At 41.8% G+C, this 19,296-nt stretch overlaps 2 protein-coding genes across 5 annotated transcripts in view; one reads left to right on the top strand and one right to left on the bottom strand.

Moving 5' to 3' along the window:
• LOC145415700 (serine/arginine-rich splicing factor 6-like) overlaps positions 1-6,882 on the top strand; it is a 35,814-nt gene extending 28,932 nt beyond the window's left edge. For all 4 annotated transcript variants that reach the window (XM_080284920.1, XM_080284921.1, XM_080284918.1 and 1 more), the window contains exons 6-9: positions 1,036-1,109; positions 1,682-1,891; positions 4,987-5,139; positions 5,269-6,882. In XM_080284920.1, the coding sequence (XP_080141046.1) occupies positions 1,036-1,109; positions 1,682-1,891; positions 4,987-5,139; positions 5,269-5,551 (720 nt within the window). In that variant the 3' untranslated portion in view covers positions 5,552-6,882. The remainder of the gene's footprint in view (positions 1-1,035; positions 1,110-1,681; positions 1,892-4,986; positions 5,140-5,268) is intronic.
• A 5,810-nt stretch (positions 6,883-12,692) lies between these two features.
• Positions 12,693-17,792, bottom strand: LOC145415616 (uncharacterized). Its single transcript, XM_080284839.1, has 4 exons — positions 17,630-17,792; positions 15,670-15,786; positions 13,382-13,481; positions 12,693-12,975 (listed from the first exon to the last, which is right to left on the bottom strand). The coding sequence occupies exons 1-4, from the start codon at positions 17,739-17,741 to the stop codon at positions 12,729-12,731; spliced, it is 576 nt and encodes a 191-aa protein (XP_080140965.1). The 5' UTR covers positions 17,742-17,792; the 3' UTR covers positions 12,693-12,728.
• Positions 17,793-19,296: the final 1,504 nt, after the last annotated feature.

The raw sequence follows: 19,296 nt of genomic DNA, 5'->3' as shown, positions 1-19,296 counted from the left end.
GTGTCCGCCTATGTTTTAAGATGGTCCCCCCCTGAACACCCGGTGAGTGATGAAGTAGAGGTGGACGGGAGAGGCCAGGCTGGGATGGTTGCCAAGCAGTGCCCCGGTCGTCCCCCTGCCGTACCACCCACACTGTCCCAGGGTGGCCGGTCCGTCCCAACCTGCCGGACGGAGGGCCGGACCAATATTCTGCGTAGCATGAGAGTTACGCCCACATTAGGGTATAACTACTTGCTGTTGCCTTTATATATATGATTATATATCAGTGGTTTGGAAAAAAAAAAATCCCTTACCATTTTTCTTTTTGCTTTTTTTCCTTTTTCTTTCCCTCCTTGGTTTATTTCAAAATTTTTATGTATGTATGCTTGCTCTAGTTCCGTGTTGTAGCTCAAGCATTATCTATGCCCTCTCAGCAGCTACCCATCAGTTTTATTTTTGAGAGTTAGGTACACCAGCTGTCAGTGTAGAACAAGGAAGGATGAGAGAAGCATGTTGGCGAGGTACGAGCTTCTACTGTCATGGACGGGAGAGCCCTATCCCCCTGGCAGGGTAGTGGTATGAACAGGTAATAAGTCACGTGACCTAAGACATCACAGGGAAGCTCACATGGCAATGGATGGAGCAAAATACAAACAACACTTAGGCTACTTCCGTGACCCTTTCAGATCCCTGTGGCCTGAATGTTATGGTTTGATTTCACTGTCATTTCATGTGGGATTTCCCTGTGGCAGGATAGGTACAACTGTCATTTCATGTGGGGTTTCCCTGTGGCAGGATAGGTGTCATTGTGCATGATCTTTCCAGCTCCAGTCTCACCACCTGTTCTCACGTAACTGGTGGATTCAGTGAGGTAGAAAGGTAAAAATGGAGTTCTGTCTTTGAGACGTGTGACCTTGAGTTAAACCTTAGTCTGCCCAGCCCTTTGTTTAGGTTGCAGAGTCCATCCTTAATAGCCAGCTAGAAGTGGAAGAAGTTTTGTGTATAGTTATCATCTTGCTGTAAATGTAATATGTTTGTCTCTTTGATTTACTTCAGGACCTCAAGGATTACATGCGCAAAGCTGGAGAGATTACTTTTGCTGATGCCCACAAACATCGTCGTTATGAAGGGTGAGTAAAGGGTACAGCTTGTATTTCTAGCTTGTTTTAGGTATTGAGTATTTCGTATTGAAAATGCATAATGGATTACTTGGTATATAAGTACCTCTATTTGTATTTGTTTCATTTTTTATAAATATGATGATATATTCAACCCAGTTCTCGATGCAGTTGATTATGGTTCATTAACAGTTTTGAATTGTCCTTTTTCCATGGTATCTTTCCTCTTTAATCTTGGTTCACGTAAAGTATCACATCCAAAGTCTTGAAGTGATATTTGCATGTATTATTAGATAGTTGTCAGTTAATGTTCTTACTTTCTCATGTGTCACTCCCCCCCACATTTCTACGCATGGACTTCTGAAAGTCACCTGTTGTCAGTAGGTTATATTCCATTTTCTTCCAAGATAATAACTTACACTTTTTGCTCTTACTAGTATTTCACATGTTCTTCACTATACCTGTGTGTTTGCAGTTCTTTCAGTTTCTCACTTATTGTACTGTACTTTATTTTTTATACATTTATCTGCCCACCTCTCCCACCTTTAATTATTATTACTGGTACTATACCTCCGTGCCTGCAGTGTGGTAGAGTTTGCCACTCGTTCGGACATGAAGCGAGCTATCGAGAAGCTGGACGACACCGAGCTGAATGGGCGGCGCATCCGACTGATTGAAGACCGGCCCTCACGATCCCGCTCCAGGTCCCGCTCCAGGTCAAGGTCACGCAGGCGCTCCAGGTCACGATCTAGGTCAAGACGGTCACGTTCTAGGAGGTCTCGTTCTCGCTCAAGGTTAGTTGGTCGAGAAAATAACCTGTGCACACTAGGATTTATCTTTGCCACTTTAGCTCCCACAGTGGGATTTTTTCTGGAATAGTCAGCTTTTTCAGTAGCAACTAAGAAAAGTGTTGTACAGTATCATATTTACAACAGGAGACTTGCATCTCCCTGTACAGTGCTCTCATATCACTCAGCTCCCCATCTTGTGATAGATGCTAGATACCACTGGCCCAGTTGAACAAGGCACATTTAGACATACCTGAAAAAATCCAGAATGTAAATATACCATTCTAGGTGGGCAGGGGTTAACCCTTAAAGTCCTAATTGCATTAATTGATACGATTTGAGGTTTAAGCCAAAATGACTAATCGCATCAGTTGAGTGGGGCCTGTAAAAAACTGCGGATCTCTTCCTCTGCCGCGATTATGATGTACATGGCTTCAGGCCAATGAGAACTCACCCCTGAGGTGGCATGAGGGGGGATCAAACCAACCTGGGCGGTGGGGGGGGCACCTCCATGCCATGCTCTACCCCACTCCCTCACTCCCTCCTTGTCCCCCATCGCCCTCCCACCTCTCCATGCACCTGCATCTCACCTCTCACCACCACCCATGTCCCTTCCCACCCATCTTGCCCCTCCTCCCACCCTGCTAGCCTTGTGTTCCCCCTGAACCCCACCCCATCCCTTCAGTCTTGTCCCTCACTACCCTTTTCCCCCTTACAGACCCCCGAGAAGTATCAGGCCGCCAAGATGTTACAGAACACACTGAACTGCTTTCATTTCATGTGAAAAGTTGGCTATTTTCCCAACCCCCGTAGTTATAGGCCTACTCCCTACAGCCTACTTTTATCTCCCCACGGGCTAGAAATCTCCCTGCACCTACATACAGCTCTTTTCATGGCTGGTGTGACAAAACACTTCAAAATGAGTTGTTTCAGTAAGAAAAATATGTAGTTATCAACATTTTCACGCTTTAGAGTGTTTTTGAGGGGTAACTTTTATCAACTTTTTTCAACTTTGACACGCGATTGTGCGGTAACCATTTGGCCTACGGGGATGTGGATTGTGTTGTCAGGTGTGTAAATTCTTCCTCTTTAGCCAGAACACAAATCAATTTGCCCTTGGTGAAAGTCGCCAAAACACCCCCGAATTGCGGTTGTGGGAGGTACCCTGCCAAATAATTGTGGTCTTTAGGGCTTAATCAGTGGATCTTGTTCATTGTTGATGTCATTTGATGAGTAGATTTAATTATTTCTCTGTGATGGCAGCTTTTTTTGGTTTAAACTTAATAGTCTAGTATTTAGTTTCTCAAATGTTTCTAGTTCTTCCAGAGGAATTTATGTAAATGTTCGCTAAGCTGAATTTGCAGAGAAATTGGTACCGTATGCCTTTTGGTAGATTAACTGTATCCTTATGCAGAATATTTATCTTGAGGGTAAGTTTCATCAAGATGTCCAGAAAGGAGCCCAAAGCTATTTTATCCTCACTGTAAGCCTTTCAGTTTTTTTTTTAATGTGTCTGACTCTGGGCAAAGGTTTCAGGGCCTATCCCCAAGGTCCAAGGCCAAATAGTAGTAGTAGTTGTTCCCTAGGCAGTCTGGCCAAACAGCCCCAAGTCCCTAAGGAAGGCCATGGCCAAGACCGGGCTTTCCCACAAAGTTTTCAAGTAGTGTATGCTGTGTTGTTGGCACAGGTGATTGTGTGCAATGCAGTCTTCCATAATGTGCTTAATAGTATGAGGTGCTGTGTTGCATCCTGGACAGACATCAGTGACAGAGTCATCCAGCCTCTTCTGTGATAAGAGGGCTGGATGATGCCCACATCTCAGCCTGGCCAGGTGGACCCAGTCCTCACGAGGGAGATAGGATTCACAAGGTTGGAAATCAGGAGGCCATGCATGCAGCTGCGTGTTAAAGTAACTGAATGGAGCGGCGAGTGATTTGAGTATGGATATGCTTCTGGAAGCTGGTTTGAGGGGGGAGAGGTGACAATATGTGTATGATATCGTGTGCTGGGTGTTGTTTTGATATTCCTTGGTGTGTGTGTGTGTGGATGTGCTGCCATGTAGTGTGGATGGTGTGCGTTTGTGGAGGCTGCAGCATGAATTTGGGTGCCTCTCATGTCCAGGTGATCATTGACTTTGATGACTTTGGTTTCATGGTGTAGGTGGTCTGTGAGTGTAATAGCTGTGCAGCCTGTGATTATTTTTAGGGCCATGGTCTATAGAGTGTTGTAGTGTGTTTTAGTAAGGTTAGAAGCCCAAGCAGGGCTTCTAGCCTCACTAAAACCCAGTAGTCCTGGGTTGGGGGGTGGGTGATTGGGGGTTGGGGGTGGCTTAGTGGGGTGTTGGGGGGATTGTGGGAGGTGAGGGTAAGGAGTCGGGAGTGTGGTGGGGACGTGGGGTTATGTGTGGGGTGAGGGTGGATGGGGTGGGGGGGTGTGGTTGTGGTGGTAGGGGGTTATGAGGGCGGGAGGGTGTGACTGCATATGTGGACACACGTCTTTTTGGCAGTAGTACCCTCGGACAGCATCTGAGGACACCTGGCTTATAGGGGTTAAGATGTAGTGTGGAAGTAATTCAGGAGGAGGCAATAAGGAGTCTCCTTCAATGACAAGAAGACAAGTCTCAAAACTGCCATTGACCGAAAGCCACTCTTCAGATCACATTTCAGTTCATAATCCCAGGGGTCCTATAGCAGATTGTTCTGACAATCAGGGTCACACAGCAGGTCAGCAAAGCTGAAATCCTTGCACTAAGCTGTTTTCAGAATTTGTGTGTCCATTTGAAGAGTTCACAGCACTGAAGCAAGACACAGGTTTGACAGTTGAAGTGGAATAACTGTTGTTTAATATAATTTTATTTGTTTATTTATTTAGTTTTGTACTCTTTCACCTGATTTGGCCCAGATTCTCATTCTTCACATATATCATATTCATAGCATTGAAGTAACTTCACATTTTACTCATAATGTCTTCAGTGCACCATTGAAGATGGAGAGATGGATGGCATTTTTAGGCCAAGTTATTGTGAAAGGAGTAGTGTCCCTGAGTTTGCGTATGATTAAGGCTACTGTTAACTCTAAGCCATCCTCCTGATCTCGTTCCAGGTCCAGGTCTCGGCGGTCCCGTAGCAGATCGCGATCGCGTTCTCGCCGGTCAAGGTCAAGATCAAGATCCAGGTCGAGGTCAAGATCAAGGTCCAGATCAAGGTCAAGATCAAGGTCTCGTTCACGCTCCAGGTCACGCTCGCGCTCCAAGAGGTGAGAAGGCAGTGTGTAGTGTATTTATTTTCCAACAGTAGCCACTTTCAGAATACCAGACACAAGCTCAAGCATGAAAGTTTGAGAAACTTCTTGCAAGTCATTGACCCCCCCCCTTCTCTTCAACAGTGACACGAGGAGATCCCGATCCGGAGAACGTCGCAGTCGCTCCCGCTCAGGCTCCCGCAAGATGTCTGCTGAACCCAGTAGCTCGGCCAGGGATGGAGACCAGAAGGACCACCAGGAATTGCAACAGAGATCACGCAGTCGCTCCCGTTCCATGTCTGGAGATCGTCACCAGGATAAGGATGGGGACCGCTCACGTTCAGGTTCACCCCAGCAGAACCAGGGTGATCGCTCTAGGTCTGCCACCCCACAGGAAAACGGACGTGATGGTGATGATGATGAGTAGGGAGGGTGTAATGGTTGTATTGGATGTCCCTATAGCCATACAAAATTCACTTCAGAGATAGATTAAGAAACTTTGAATGACTTTTCAATATGTGGGGAAGTGGCACATTTGATGAGTGGTTTAAAATGAACCCTGACTAAAATGTTAAACAGAGGTAAGATTGGGTTACCATTACCTGAAGGGAGGATTTATAGGATAGGTAAAGACTAGATTTGACAGTGAACATTCTGAAAGGTGTTTAGATCACTCCTTATACATTTATGCATGGTAAGTGAGCTCACAGCTCATTGTTAAAGTGGCAAGCATAATCAACATTGTCAAGGTTACTTGGTTTATAGTATTTAGATGTAATACAGTGTAATTGATGATGGGTGTGGCCTAATTGATCACCTTTACAAATTGTGTTTAAATAATTTTTGAGTGTTATGGAAGACTTATATAGTTACCCTTCACTTGGATGCAGTAATTTTATTTTTTTTTATTTTTTCCAAAGTTGAAGAAAAATTGTGCTGATAATGAGCTAAAAATATTTGAAGTTAAACAGCTAATATTAACTTTGTAATAAGAGAAGATGAGCACTCCAGTACAGTATTCGTAATGTTTTCAGCCATTTAGAGGTAGTGTTGGTGTATTTAAAATGGCTAGTTGGATTCAGATATTTGTGTATAATATCAGTCAATTGCAGCACATACAACAGGATGCCCCCATGAATCTTACATTTAGGGATCGGGATGAGGCTTTTAATGAGAATATTAGTGGGAATCTTTGTTTATTGATAGTACAAAAGCGAGAAGTATGTTTCATCTTGCTCAAGTGGCTGCATCTCTTTGGTTACATTCAGCCAGTAGCTAAACATGCAACCAGAGCAGCTAGCTTGTTTTCTGGAGGCATGTATAGAGTCCCACCATAGCTATCCTTTCAGTTGCATATTATTGAAAGCAGTAGCCAACCATTTTTCTTGTACATTAGTGTCAGATGTGGGTATCAAATGTCTGTAGCTCTATGGACAATAGTTGATATACTTTCATTATGTTGTATAAGGATCTGTAGCCCCTTTCTGGTTACATTATAGTCCTAAATATTGTGCCTGTCAAACTTACATAAGTTTAAGTTGGATTCTCTTGTATATTATTAAAATTACTTTTATTTTATTATTATTATTATTATTTTTTTTGTACTTGTGTATCATTTTGTTGTGCTTTGGGCTTATATTTTATGACCAAGGTACTTTTTTTTTTTATTATTTTTTTTTTAATGACTTTTGTGGCTATTATAAATTTATAAATAACTTGTAAATGTTTTAGTAGTATTGTCAATAACCTTTTCCATATGAATCGAGACATTGAGATTTTATTATAAAATGTGGTACTACATTCTTTTTTTCATTTCGTTTTTGAAGGCTTCAACATGCACGCATGCATCGGCCTTGGTCACCTAATGATGGTTCACAATGCTGCTCGATCTCTGACAGCTTGCCTATTTAGTCCCTTATCCCTGAGGTCACACTCAGTGACCTTGTCCCAGGTCTTTCGGTATACCTCGTTCTGCCATACCTTTAACATTAACAATTCTCACTTTCTGCACCCAGTTATCATCCCTCAGCCTCTCCACGTGCCCAAACCATCTCAATCTATGCCTTCTCTTCACAACACCAGTACACTCCAGTCTCATCCTACCTCTTAGCTCTTCCATCGTAAACCTATCCCCCCCCCTGGCTTCGCACTCAGGGACGCACTGCACATCTACCTAATTATGGCCGTTTCTGTACATGTGAGCGTGCGAATATCCTCTTCCCTTACTGCCCAGGTCTCTCAGCCTTACAGCATTACATTCCAAACACATGCCACACACAAAGATCCCTTAGCACGGAGGGAGAGCCCTCCCAGTGTCAGGAGAGGCAACAGCTCCCTGAACTTCTTCACTCCTCACTGTAGCCACAGAGCTACTTCCAGCCCCACTTCCAGCACATAACATCTCCCAAATAACAAAACTCTTCCACACACTCATGAGGCTGACCAGCAGGTTCAGTCCTTTCACGCCCAGCAATCGGTCTCCCTGACACACCACACATATAAAATCAGTGTTGCCTTGTAGTCTACCCCTAATACAGCTACATCTCTTATGCGCCCACTTATTACAAATGCTGCCCAAGATGAATATCTTTCTAAGCCCCCTTGTGGCAAATTGCACATGGCTACTTCCCCTCTTTGACTACTGTCCCCAGCCTTAGATACTGTCACTTTTGTTTTATCTGCATTTACCCTTAAACACTTGTGCCCCATACCATCTCTCCATTTCCTAAATCATTCCTCTGCTTTCCTCTCATTCTTTGCAATCAACACCAAATTATCAGCATACATCATCTCCCATGGGAGTCCATTTCTGAAGTCACGAGAGAGGGCATCTAGTACCATAAACAGCAAGGGGCTCAATACTGACCCCTGATGCACAACAACGATCACAGAAAACTCACTCAAAACTCCATTCACCCTTACCTGAGTGCAGGCACCTACATACATGGTCATAACCACCCTATCCAGCCACTCCTCAATCCCAGGCTTTCTCATTGCCCTCTTCACCACCTCTCAAGGGACTCTGTCAGGCCTTCTCCAAATTGACAAAAACAAAGTACAGTTCCCTTTTCTTTCCTACATATTTTTTCCAGAAGCTGTCAAACAGTGAGTATGGCATCAGTGGTCCCCTTACTTGGCATAAACCCAAACTGCTTCACATTGGTATTCACTCTTTCTCTACTGATACCTTCTAAAACTCTCCATTATCTTCATTATCCGGTCCCAAAAACCTTATGTTTCTATAATTTCCTCTTTTCAGGGCATCACCCTTCCCCTTGTACAGTACACATTTACTATTACACTCTTCAGCCAGTCGTCTGGGACAACACACTCATATGTAATAGTATTTATCACGTCAGTATAACCTCACTCTTATATCTCCTGAGGCTTTCAATATTTCAATAGTCAACCCAGACACTTGCTGCCTTCCCTGCTTGCATCCTGCCTATTGCCCTGTGCATAGTAGCAGTGTCAATTAAAGACCAAGGGCCAAACACTGGATCTGCTGGCTCCAAACCATCCCTTTCCCAGTCAAACTCCTCATTCAACAACCGGTTGTAGGAGTCTTTAATATTCCCACTGTTCACTACCTTTCCTTCATTATTCTTCACACACTGCTCACCTATGATATCCCTGCTCTCCCTCTTCATTTGATTTGTCACCTTTAATATAATTCTTCCTTTCCCCACCATTTAGGCTATCAAGTAAAAGTCTTAAGATTCAGTCTTTGCCCTGTAAACCTCTCTCCTAGCTTCATGCTTGGCAGCCAAGCAATCCTTTCTGTTACCACCCTTGCTTCACTCATAGAAAAACCGTCTTTTCTCCATAACTGCAGCTTCTACAGTACACCCTCATGCCACCACCAAGTTACTTTGTGTCTGGGGGGGGCCTTTCTATCCACACACTGAATCAGTAACTCGTAAGAGGTTCTTGAGGGCTCTGTACCATTCAACAGCACTTCTGTCAACATTCAGCCACTGCTCTGTTCATCTCACTGTAGAAGGCATCCTTTACTGCCTGGTTTTTCAACTTCCTTATTTTCCTTCTAGGTGCATAGGTCCTCTTTTTCATCACATGCTCCTTAAGCATCATGTCACATATCAGTAATGTGTTGCAGCACACTCCTCACTCCCTGTAACTTTAACGTCCCTCACAAACCTTTCAGCCCTTCTGACCATGAAATAGTCTGTCGGGCTGCTATTTCCTCTGGACTAGTGTGTAATCAACCTACTCTCTTCCTAAAATGTGTGTTGCACACAATTATATTCATTGCCTCTCCAAACTCACCCATCCTCATTTCTTGCACAATTTGCACATCCCCCATGGTCATCTACATGACCATTTAAGTTCCCTCCCAAAACTACAATTTCATCCCCCATACCACTTACTACATGTATTAGGTCATCCCAGAATCTATCCTCTACCTCATCCAAGCCTGCCTGTGGAGCATACGGCAATATAAATGGAGACATAATTCAACTGTATTAATATTTTAGTTGTGCAGCAGTTGGTTGAGCTCATAATCCATTTTTCACTTACATATCCAGTATTTTGGGTGAGGGCTAATAAAAACATCTAGCGTGACACATGTTAATAACATTATCATCATCCGGACCTCCTTTCCCATCCTAGGGCAGGGTGAGGAGTAGCAATGTCCAGACAGCCCAAGTTTGCCCAGTTCAGTGGGCCACGCTTCCATTCACTCATCATTCAAACCCCCAGAATCCTTTATCTGATATGCCAAAAACATTCACCACATTCTGTAGCCTCGCATAAACGTATCCGATATGTATTTTCAGGATCATGGTGTCTTGATGGACAGTAGTAATCCTTCTCGCTATCAATCGATCATCCAGTCGTTGCTCCATCAGAAATGCAAGGACACAGTATTTTATTACTACTGGGCTTGGTTGAACACGAAAAACTCCATACAAAAATTTTCATCCATCCATCCATCCATCATCCAGTCCTACATTGCCCTAAGAGGAACGTAGGAGCCCAGGGCTAGGCAGTTGGTCTCGACACTTAAGATGAGAGTGTTTTGCACTTGCAAATGACATCCTGTTTTCCTGGGGCAGGGAACTTGGTTCAAGACTGGTGCCTTAAGCCCAATAGTTAATGTCTGAGAAATGGTTACTGTATTTTAATTTTATTTTTTTCCGACAGCATGAATTTATAGGTAGATGCCTTAATCCCATAAAAGGTGGCCACAAACATTGTCTCCATGCTATTATCTGTCAGTAAATTGCCCTTCCTCCAGTTTACCTCCCCTTATGTGTGTGTCATCCTTGGTCACCTCTTCTCCTTTCCCCTATCCCGTGACATCCTAGCATGTGGTCCCTCATAGGCCCTGAATAATGTGATTTGTATTTTTTACAACATGATGTCCATGTTTCTTTGTTGGGTATTCTTTTTAAGAGCAAATTGTGTACAGTTAAATTGCTATGTTTAAGCTCATTCTCCAGTTAATCTCAATTGGTATTGGTAGATGGTGGCAGCCAACATCCTACTAAGTAATGCTGCCTACTTCCTAAGGTGACTTTACACTGAATGACGAGCTTAATGATTTCCTGTAAAGCAAGCCATTTACAATGCTTGGTGGTATACATGTCCAAAGAATGGGATGATACGGAGTTTATGGTGCCTGTCAGTTGGGTGGAGAGTATGATGAGTGGTCCACCACAAGGGAACATGGGCTCACTGCATGAGAGAAGGCCCCGCATGGGCAAATGCTTACCAGTGGTTGATGGGTCTGCTCAGCCAGCCTGACTGAGGTTACCCTAGCAGTATTAATACTGCCAACCAGCTAAACAGAATTGGAAAATTTTTGTCTTGGTTGCTTATAGTGTTTCACGTGAAGATAATGGACTCCAGATAGTCTGCCAATAATTAAAATATGGAGGGGGGGGGGACTGCTTCACTTGCACTGATGTATTATTGTAACAAAGTCCTTAAATATTTGTCGTTTTGATGTTCTTAATGCATTCACAGTAATTTCTGGATAATTTGCTTGAAGTTTCATTGCAACCTGTATAAATGGCTTGCCAGTTTCCACAATGTTTGTTTCACCGTCAAGGGCTTGGGTTCATATGGATGTGAACCCAGTGTGCTGCAGGCAGAAGCTGCCCTGCAGTTCACCACAGGGGGAAGGAGATTGATCAGGGGGACACTGTTGTTATATAGGCAGCCTGTTTATTAACGGTTGTGGAATCCAGACTCTTACGGCCGTAGTCTTAAACTGTGGGAAAGCGTTCACCTTGCCCTATCTGCATCTTTTGGTAGTCTTAAAGCACGAAAGGGAGAGCATTCCCCATTGAATGGGAGAGGATTACCCCAGCGTAGTACTGGAATCCGCGGGGGGTCTCGTTGCACCCCTTCACATGCCCCTTCGTCATATTATAGCAGCCTTGTGCAAAGAAAATTATGTAGAATTTGAAGGACTCTATGGTGTGTGTGATAGGAATTTTAATTTAATAAAAACATCGTGTAAAGAAAAAATAAGCATTTAATATTTTTATCATTTTAAAAGACTTCACTGCTTCTCCGGGGATGGTTAATTTCCAACAAAACGAAAACAAAGATGAGATACTGTATCCACTTCCATTTTATTTCTCAATATTTCAACCAAGCTGTTTATCAGATATGGTGTATGATACTTTTATATTTAGTTTGATTAGTACGCGAAATAACTCCTACAGTAAAGAATGGCCGAGTACTACCTAAACAGACGACTAGTGCACAGCCAGTTGGTTTGAATTACGAAGTCTCGTGTTTGCGTTCGGTGAACTTTTATAAGGCTGTACTATTTTGTTTTGGTTTGGCAATATATTTCTCTGGTGTATTTTGGTGTGATCTGAACGAATTTGGCTTTTATTTTTGGTGTTCATGATTGGTTTTCAAATCCCCCCCCCCGGTGTCTTGGGGATTGGATTTCGGGGTTCTGAGTGAGAAGAATGGCAAAAGCAAGCATTTGAGGCAGAAATATAGTCAAAATCGGTATGACCAGCCAACATACTCCTATACAGAGTATTTAAAAACAAATGCCAGTCTTTAATAAGTGAAGAGGTAAGACTTGCAATCATTAATAGATTATATTGTGTGTGAATCATAGAAACTGTCATACGTATTGTTTTTATTTTAAGATTTTGAATTTTAAAATTAATCAGTGTTACCAACTCTTTGCCACGCCTACCCACACGAAGGGGTACACTCTCCTGCTTTTAAGATTACCACTTACGTTGAAGGTGTGAGCTTCCACCTCGAGTCGGGTGCGGGAAGGGTAACCCCTGCACTCAGTTTCAAGACTACGGGCGTTAGTTTCATCGGTAGTATCAAGTGTGAATCATATACAGCAATACTAGCTTAAAAGTCTGTAGTTCAGTGCATGAATAATATATAAAAGTACAATATAATTACTTGATGCATTGAGAACTGGACAAGAATTGCTGGTGGTCCATGTATGGGCCATTGGTTGGGCTCCCCTGCTTAGGGGATACAAAGGGTAGTTTAGGAAATATGATTTATGGTTTCCATTTTGGTTTTGTGAAAAGAGAAGAATGGCTGTTCAACATCTTTACTAATACAGAAGAACAGAATAACATAATTTACAACTTCAGTTCATTTTGCAGAGTTTCTAGCATCAGATCAATTCTGCCCTTCATGACTGGTTGTCCTTTTCTTGTTTTCTGGCTCAGCTTCTTGAACTTTTTTAACCTGTTTTCTCTGTATTTCTTCTTTGCCTCTTCAATCTCTGTTTGTCTGCTTAAATGTTCCTCTTGTTTCTTTTTCCTTTCAGCAACTCGCTTGTGGTATTCTGCCCTTGCTCGCTGCATACTATTCAGCTTTCTCTTTCTGTAATGGAATATCATTATTCCCTCTGAAATTTGGAGCAAGGCAGGATCCAGATATAGAAATCAATAAAAACAGAGAAAACTGCCACTGCAAGGCAATGTACACTAAGTAGCATCTGACAATTGCTGCAGTCTTGCTCTAGCAACATAGCATGAAATAATCAGCCCACTCATATCCTATATTTTAATTTTCTTGGGTATGTGACTGTACAAACATGTATTACATTTAAATATTAGAATGGCTAAAGCTGGAAGAGCAAAGCCAGACATTAGTATACAAAACATTTTACAAAGTACCAAAGTGAAACATCCATTACAGTATTCCTTGACATACAAATACCATTAACCACTGAGACCTCCCTTTTTCCGTAAGTCCATCCTCTGCATGTCAACAGGAGATTACTTACTTTACTGGCTGAGTAAAGGGTGATTCTTCTTCATCTGGCTCTGTGCTGGCACTTGGGATGGGATTGTATGTATCTGGATGATTCAAGTTGACGACCGAGTCTGAAAAATGGAGGTACGTTCAATATATTGCCAGATGCCATAATCCCGTTAGGGATGATGGTTGTTTTACAAGGAGATGCACTAACCCGCGCCAACCTGTCTGCTGACATAAGGAACATGTACAGGTTCGTTATGTGGTTACCATCCAGAGTTGTAAATGGCTTCTAGGCTTACAGGAAACCACCAGACTTGTCACTTAATGTAAAATCACCTGAAGAGGATAGAAGAGTAATAAAAAGTGACAGGAACAACTGGAAAAATAGGAAGAGAGGAAAGCAGACACAGATAAAGAATGATACAGAAGTAGGCTGTCTGCATCAAGTGAGTAGATGATTGATGCCACCACCTACTGCAGGATATCTGGCGTTTGAAATGTCTGCGTTGTATTGATAAATAGTACTGTAGCAGACCAACCTACATAAGCTGTGTTACCCATCATGCAGCTGAGATCATGAACACAAAAGTAGAGTTTAAAAAAAAAAAAAAAAAAAAAAAAAAGATAAATTTTCCTACCTGTACCACACTTGACTCTCATGGTTGTAAAATAAGTTGTGTACGATTTCATTCTACAAAGACTATAATTACTAGAGAACAGGATTTTAGAAATTTCACCTGAAAAAATAATTTCTTGGGAATTAATAGGGGAATAATTGAATGATGAATATAATTCTGAACTAACACTACATACAGAAAATTCAGTAATCTAAACAATAACGTGACAGTTTTAAGAGAAAATCAATGCATTAAACCACTTTCATCAGTGTCCCCTAAACTGACTACAACCATCAAACATTTGTTAAAACAAAGGCATCACTGAACTGAAAGGGTTAATGGAAAATGTTTCTAACCCTTCAGAGATCTCTCGTACCTTAAATAAAAGGTCTGGTTTATGCAAAAATAAGCAGCAAGAGCTCTGTACTGAAAAGGTCAATATTTGATAAAACCATGAAAATTTACAATTTATTTTGCTCAACATTCATCCCAATGAGAAGTCATTACTGTAGCCTACCCATACAGACTAACTGCTATACAGTACATTGTGTATACCAGAAATTCAACTATTGGTACGGTACACACTCGTTTCTTTGTTACTGGAGGCTCCAACATGCTTGCATGCGTTAGCCTTGGTCACTTAATGGCAGCTCTCCATGCTGCTCATCTCTGGCAGCTTCCCTATTCAGTCCCTTAGTCCTGAGGTCACACTCAATAACCTCGTCCCAGGTCGTCTTCGGTCTACCTCTCACAACCATACCCCTAACATTAATATTTCTCACTTTCTGCACCCAATTATCATCCCCCATCTGCTCCACATGCCCAAACCATCTCAATCTACCTCTCATCACATCACCAATACACTACTGTCCCATCCTACCCTTCAACTCTTCCATCGTAAACCTAGCTCCCTCAAGCCTCACGCTCAAGGATGCAATGCACATCCACCTAATGGTTATCATTTCTGTACATTTGAGCCTGTGAACATCCTCTTCCCTTACTGCCCAGGTCTCACTACCACACAGCATGACACTCCTAACACATGCTGCATACAAAGATCCTTTAGCACAGAGGGAGAGCCCTCTCAATGTCATGAGAGGCAACAGCTCCCTGAACTTCCAACCACTCCTCACTCTATCCACAGAGCTAGCTCCAGTGCCACCTCCAGCACATAACATGTCTTCCAAATAACAAAACTCTTCCAAACATTCAAGAGACTCTTCCAAACATTCAAGAGACTCACCAGCAAGTTCAATCCTTTCACACCTGACAATCTCCACCTGCTCTCCCTGAAACATGAAATGTGCATTACCTAGCACTCTACCTCTAATAACCACTACATCTCTTATGCACCCACTTACGACAGTCACTGCACAAGATAGAATTACTTCCCACGCCCTTGTGGCAAATCGCACATGGTCACTCTCCCTCTTCTTTGACAATACCACCATCAGCCTTTGATACCATCACTTCAATAATAATTTTTTACTATTCACAGATTTTGCATTTTTCACCTGGCAACTTGGAACACTCCTTGAAAAAATAAATGATAACTGTAATTCTAAATATATACAATATTTACCAACTGAACAACAAACACTTGCACATCTACAACCCTACCATAATGTAATAAAAAACTGCATCTGTATTTGCTTTACAGAAAATGCTAAGTGAAAGAGTACATAATGATACTTACCCTTCCCTCTTGACATATCATACTGGAGTTTCTTTCGCTGCTTTCCTTCCTCCTTCTTCTGATCTCGGTAATACTGTCTGACAATTGCCTTCTTCTGAAGAAATGCACGGCCATGACCTGAAAGAAGCTTCACATATATAGAAAAAATGTTGGCCTATTATACTCTGACTATAACAAACTTCAGTACTGTAACTGCTTTTGTAACTATCACATATATGCTAGGAGAAGAAATGGTGAGTACTCAATCTTCTAATTTCTGCTGTTTTTTTCCTGATTAAAAAAATTTATATATTATATGGATATAACTTTTTGTTGTAACAAATATTTGCAATATGGCAACCTAAAAATAGTGCAAAACCTTCCCTTCCTAGGGTACCCCACATCTCTGACTCATCCTGCAAATGTATTCATTCTTTACCAAACAGGCAAGGCTTTTCCATATTTTGTACTGAAAAGAGTCTTTCACAGGTTACTTGTTATTCCTCCTGGATTACCATAGCTACTGGCCATTTTTATAAACTTTCTCTGAAAGCTATATATGAGGATCTAGAATGCATAAATACTCCGCCAACATCTACCACTAGCTGGCCATACTTAACATTCTAAGGCACGTTTTTAAATTTGAAAGCTGGCTGTTAAATGCAAGTTAGGTTAGGCTGGTTAATTTACTTAGTTTCCCATAGTTCTGCACAGTTATTAGTGTTTTGAGTATGATACACCAACACATTCAGTTGGAGTGGTGGTTGGTAAACAACACAGCCAGCTGGAAAGAGCATCAGTAAACACTGCTGCAGGTGACCTGTCCTCTTCCTTGAATACACCAAAATAGGTATACAGTCAGAATTCAACTATAAACAATCTGAGCTGCATATAAACCAAAACTACTTGAGGTAATGAGTTTGTTGGAATCGATGCACCCGTCTGTTAAAAAATTACCAGTTTGCTGCAGACATGGCTGGTAAAAAATTACCAATTTGCTGCAGACATGACAAAGTTTGTGAACCATTTCCCGGTGTCATATGGACAGTGACTTAGGCTGAAAGTTACCGTTCTGCTCAGTGCGCATGTGGTGATTGCCCTTTTGGCTGCTATGCTGAAAGTATCCGCATGTTATCTCAAGTACCGGTACTGTTCCATTTATCAACAACATTTTATGAAATACCTGCGTCCGGAAGATAGTTGGATGTCTTATCAACCTATAGGTTGGAGGGGGAGGCGGTGGCTGAATCGGTAGAGAGGCGGCCTGCAGTCCTGATGGACCCAGGTTTGAATTCCGCCTGGGGTAGGGAACAGTTTAAGGATTTAAATTTCATAAATGCAGACTTTCCTGATCTACCGGATGACCCGCCGACATGTCGTAAAAACACCTCCGTTAATACCAATACACCAGTCCTGTATGAGACAGCCCTAGTATGTATTCAATATGGATGGTAGGTGTTAGCATTGAAGCGGTGACATGTGGAGGTGTAGGAGGACTACTGGGCCTTAGGATAGGCTACTGCCCCCAAAATATAGGCCTTGACGCCTTTGCCCAGAGTGGGACAAAAAAAAAAAAAAAACTACAGATCGTAATATATCTATGTCTATCTATCCATCTATATATTAGGCTACGTATGTTACAGGCAGATTTTGAAATCAGTCATTTCATGAATTAAGGTTAGTTTAGGTTTATTTAGGTTAGGCTGATCTAGGATAAGGTTAGGTTAGGCTGGGTTAAGTTTGTTTAGGTTTGGTTAGATTAGGTTAATTTAGACCACAGAAATGGGAACGGTAACTTCCATCACGTCACTCCGTGCATACACTGGGCTGATACCACTATACATAATCTTAACGATTAAAGGGCACTGGCTACTTGTAATGGGGACCACTGACTTAATTTTGCTCACTTATTATCACTTAACAATACTTATTCACAAACGATTAATCCATTCCTCATGACTCCTTTTAAAACAGAACTTACCCTCTTGAAGACTCCCAAAATTTTTCCTTAATTTTTGTCTTAGATAGGCCCTCTTGTTGAAAAGTTTCTTGGTTTGATTATTTCTTGACTCTTTCATGAATGGCTGAGACATATTTCAATGTTTCACGCCAAGAAGCTTAAAATAAGTCTCTCTAGACAGGAAAACTTTCCCTAGGTGCCACGGGTCTCGCGTTGTTTGTTTATCTTGTGGAAAACTGATGAACCGAATATGTTTGAGAAAGATGAAATATGTCTTCTTGGTAGGTGAATAACCGAAAACAGTGAATTTGAACGACCAACGTAAAAACTATATCCAGTTCAATCATAATACGTAATTTAATATATCAACAAATGTTTAGGGGATTTTTAGAAAAGTTTGCGTCGCAGACTCGCAGGCGCGATTGTCATGGAAACGGGTGGTGTGTTACTCGAGGTGAATTTGAAGAATATCAACTGATGGACAGGGTATTTCAATACGTCCTGAGTAGTAAGTGTCATCTGTCTTTAAATACGGGCTGTGATTGTGTATTTAGTCTTGTTGGATTCACCGCCGTGTTTGGTAATCTGATACATGGGATAACCTTTATGGGCCATTCCTTGGTGAATGTTATACTGCCCACGTTGAGCTTGTGGAGTACTGTTGTACTGTAATCGTAATAAAAGAGGAGTAACGGGGAATTCCTTCTGTGGCCTCGTGCTCTAATTTCTTATTTCCACCGCACAGTAATGTAAGAAAGTTGAAGACTGAAATTGTACAAGGACAGCCTAGCCTACTTACGGTAGGTAATGATTTTCAGTTTTTAAGGGAGGTGAAAAAAGAAAAATCATTTAAGATTGCCTCCAGTGGTTAGGGTGGTCCAGTTTGAAACTATGTTTGCTCAGTGCATTAGAGTTAGCCTATAGAAAAGTTTTCAGAAGAGGACATTCATGGATTTTAGTTTTTTTTTTTTTTTTTACCCTGCAATATATTTGGTAAAACCACAATTTTTCTGTTGTAATCACTTACAACTCAAACTTTATTTCCTTTAGAACAGGGGTTCTCAACGAGGGGGAATTCCCCCCCAGGGGGGAATTTAAGTGTCTCAGGGGGGGAATTGAGGCCATAGAATGGCAAGCTCAGACTTTTGTTATATTCATCTTTTTATTGCCTCTGAACACAAAACATAAAGTGCATCAGTTAGGCCCAAAGTGTTTTTTTTTTTTTTCCAGTGTATTGTTATTATTATAATAATTAAGGAATAGTGTGAGAAATAACGGAAGAGAAAATGTTCTCTCAGGTCCGTTTCAGCTGTTTCTGTGAGTGAGAAAATATGTGTGTACGTGCGGTCCGAGGTGGAAGAGGAAGCTTGTCTTCTTTCATGTCGAATTCTTGTGTGTTCGTCCTGTCAGCTTGTTTTTTTTTTTGCATAAGTTGGGGAAACAGCAAAGGAACTACCAAAACCTCTCAAATCAAGGGGAATTTCATCACGACTAAAAAAAATGCAATTATTTTTACGTATTTTATAAACTGAAACCCTGAGAGAGAGAGAGAAAGAGAGAGTCTTCATATTCCTGTACCATCAGGTTTTCGTTTTGGACGTGTACAAACTAGTGACGCTGTTGGCCCTCAGGCCTCGGTAGATTCTGTCACTCACTCTCAGTTCAAGTCCGCCTTACAGTTGCAAACA

The sequence above is a fragment of the Coenobita brevimanus genome, chromosome 103 (assembly GCF_032717465.1).
Source record: "Coenobita brevimanus isolate Jiangsu-jjx chromosome 103, ASM3271746v2, whole genome shotgun sequence".
NCBI classification, from domain to species: Eukaryota; Metazoa; Arthropoda; class Malacostraca; order Decapoda; family Coenobitidae; genus Coenobita; species Coenobita brevimanus.
This window is presented reverse-complemented; position numbering and strand designations above follow the sequence as displayed.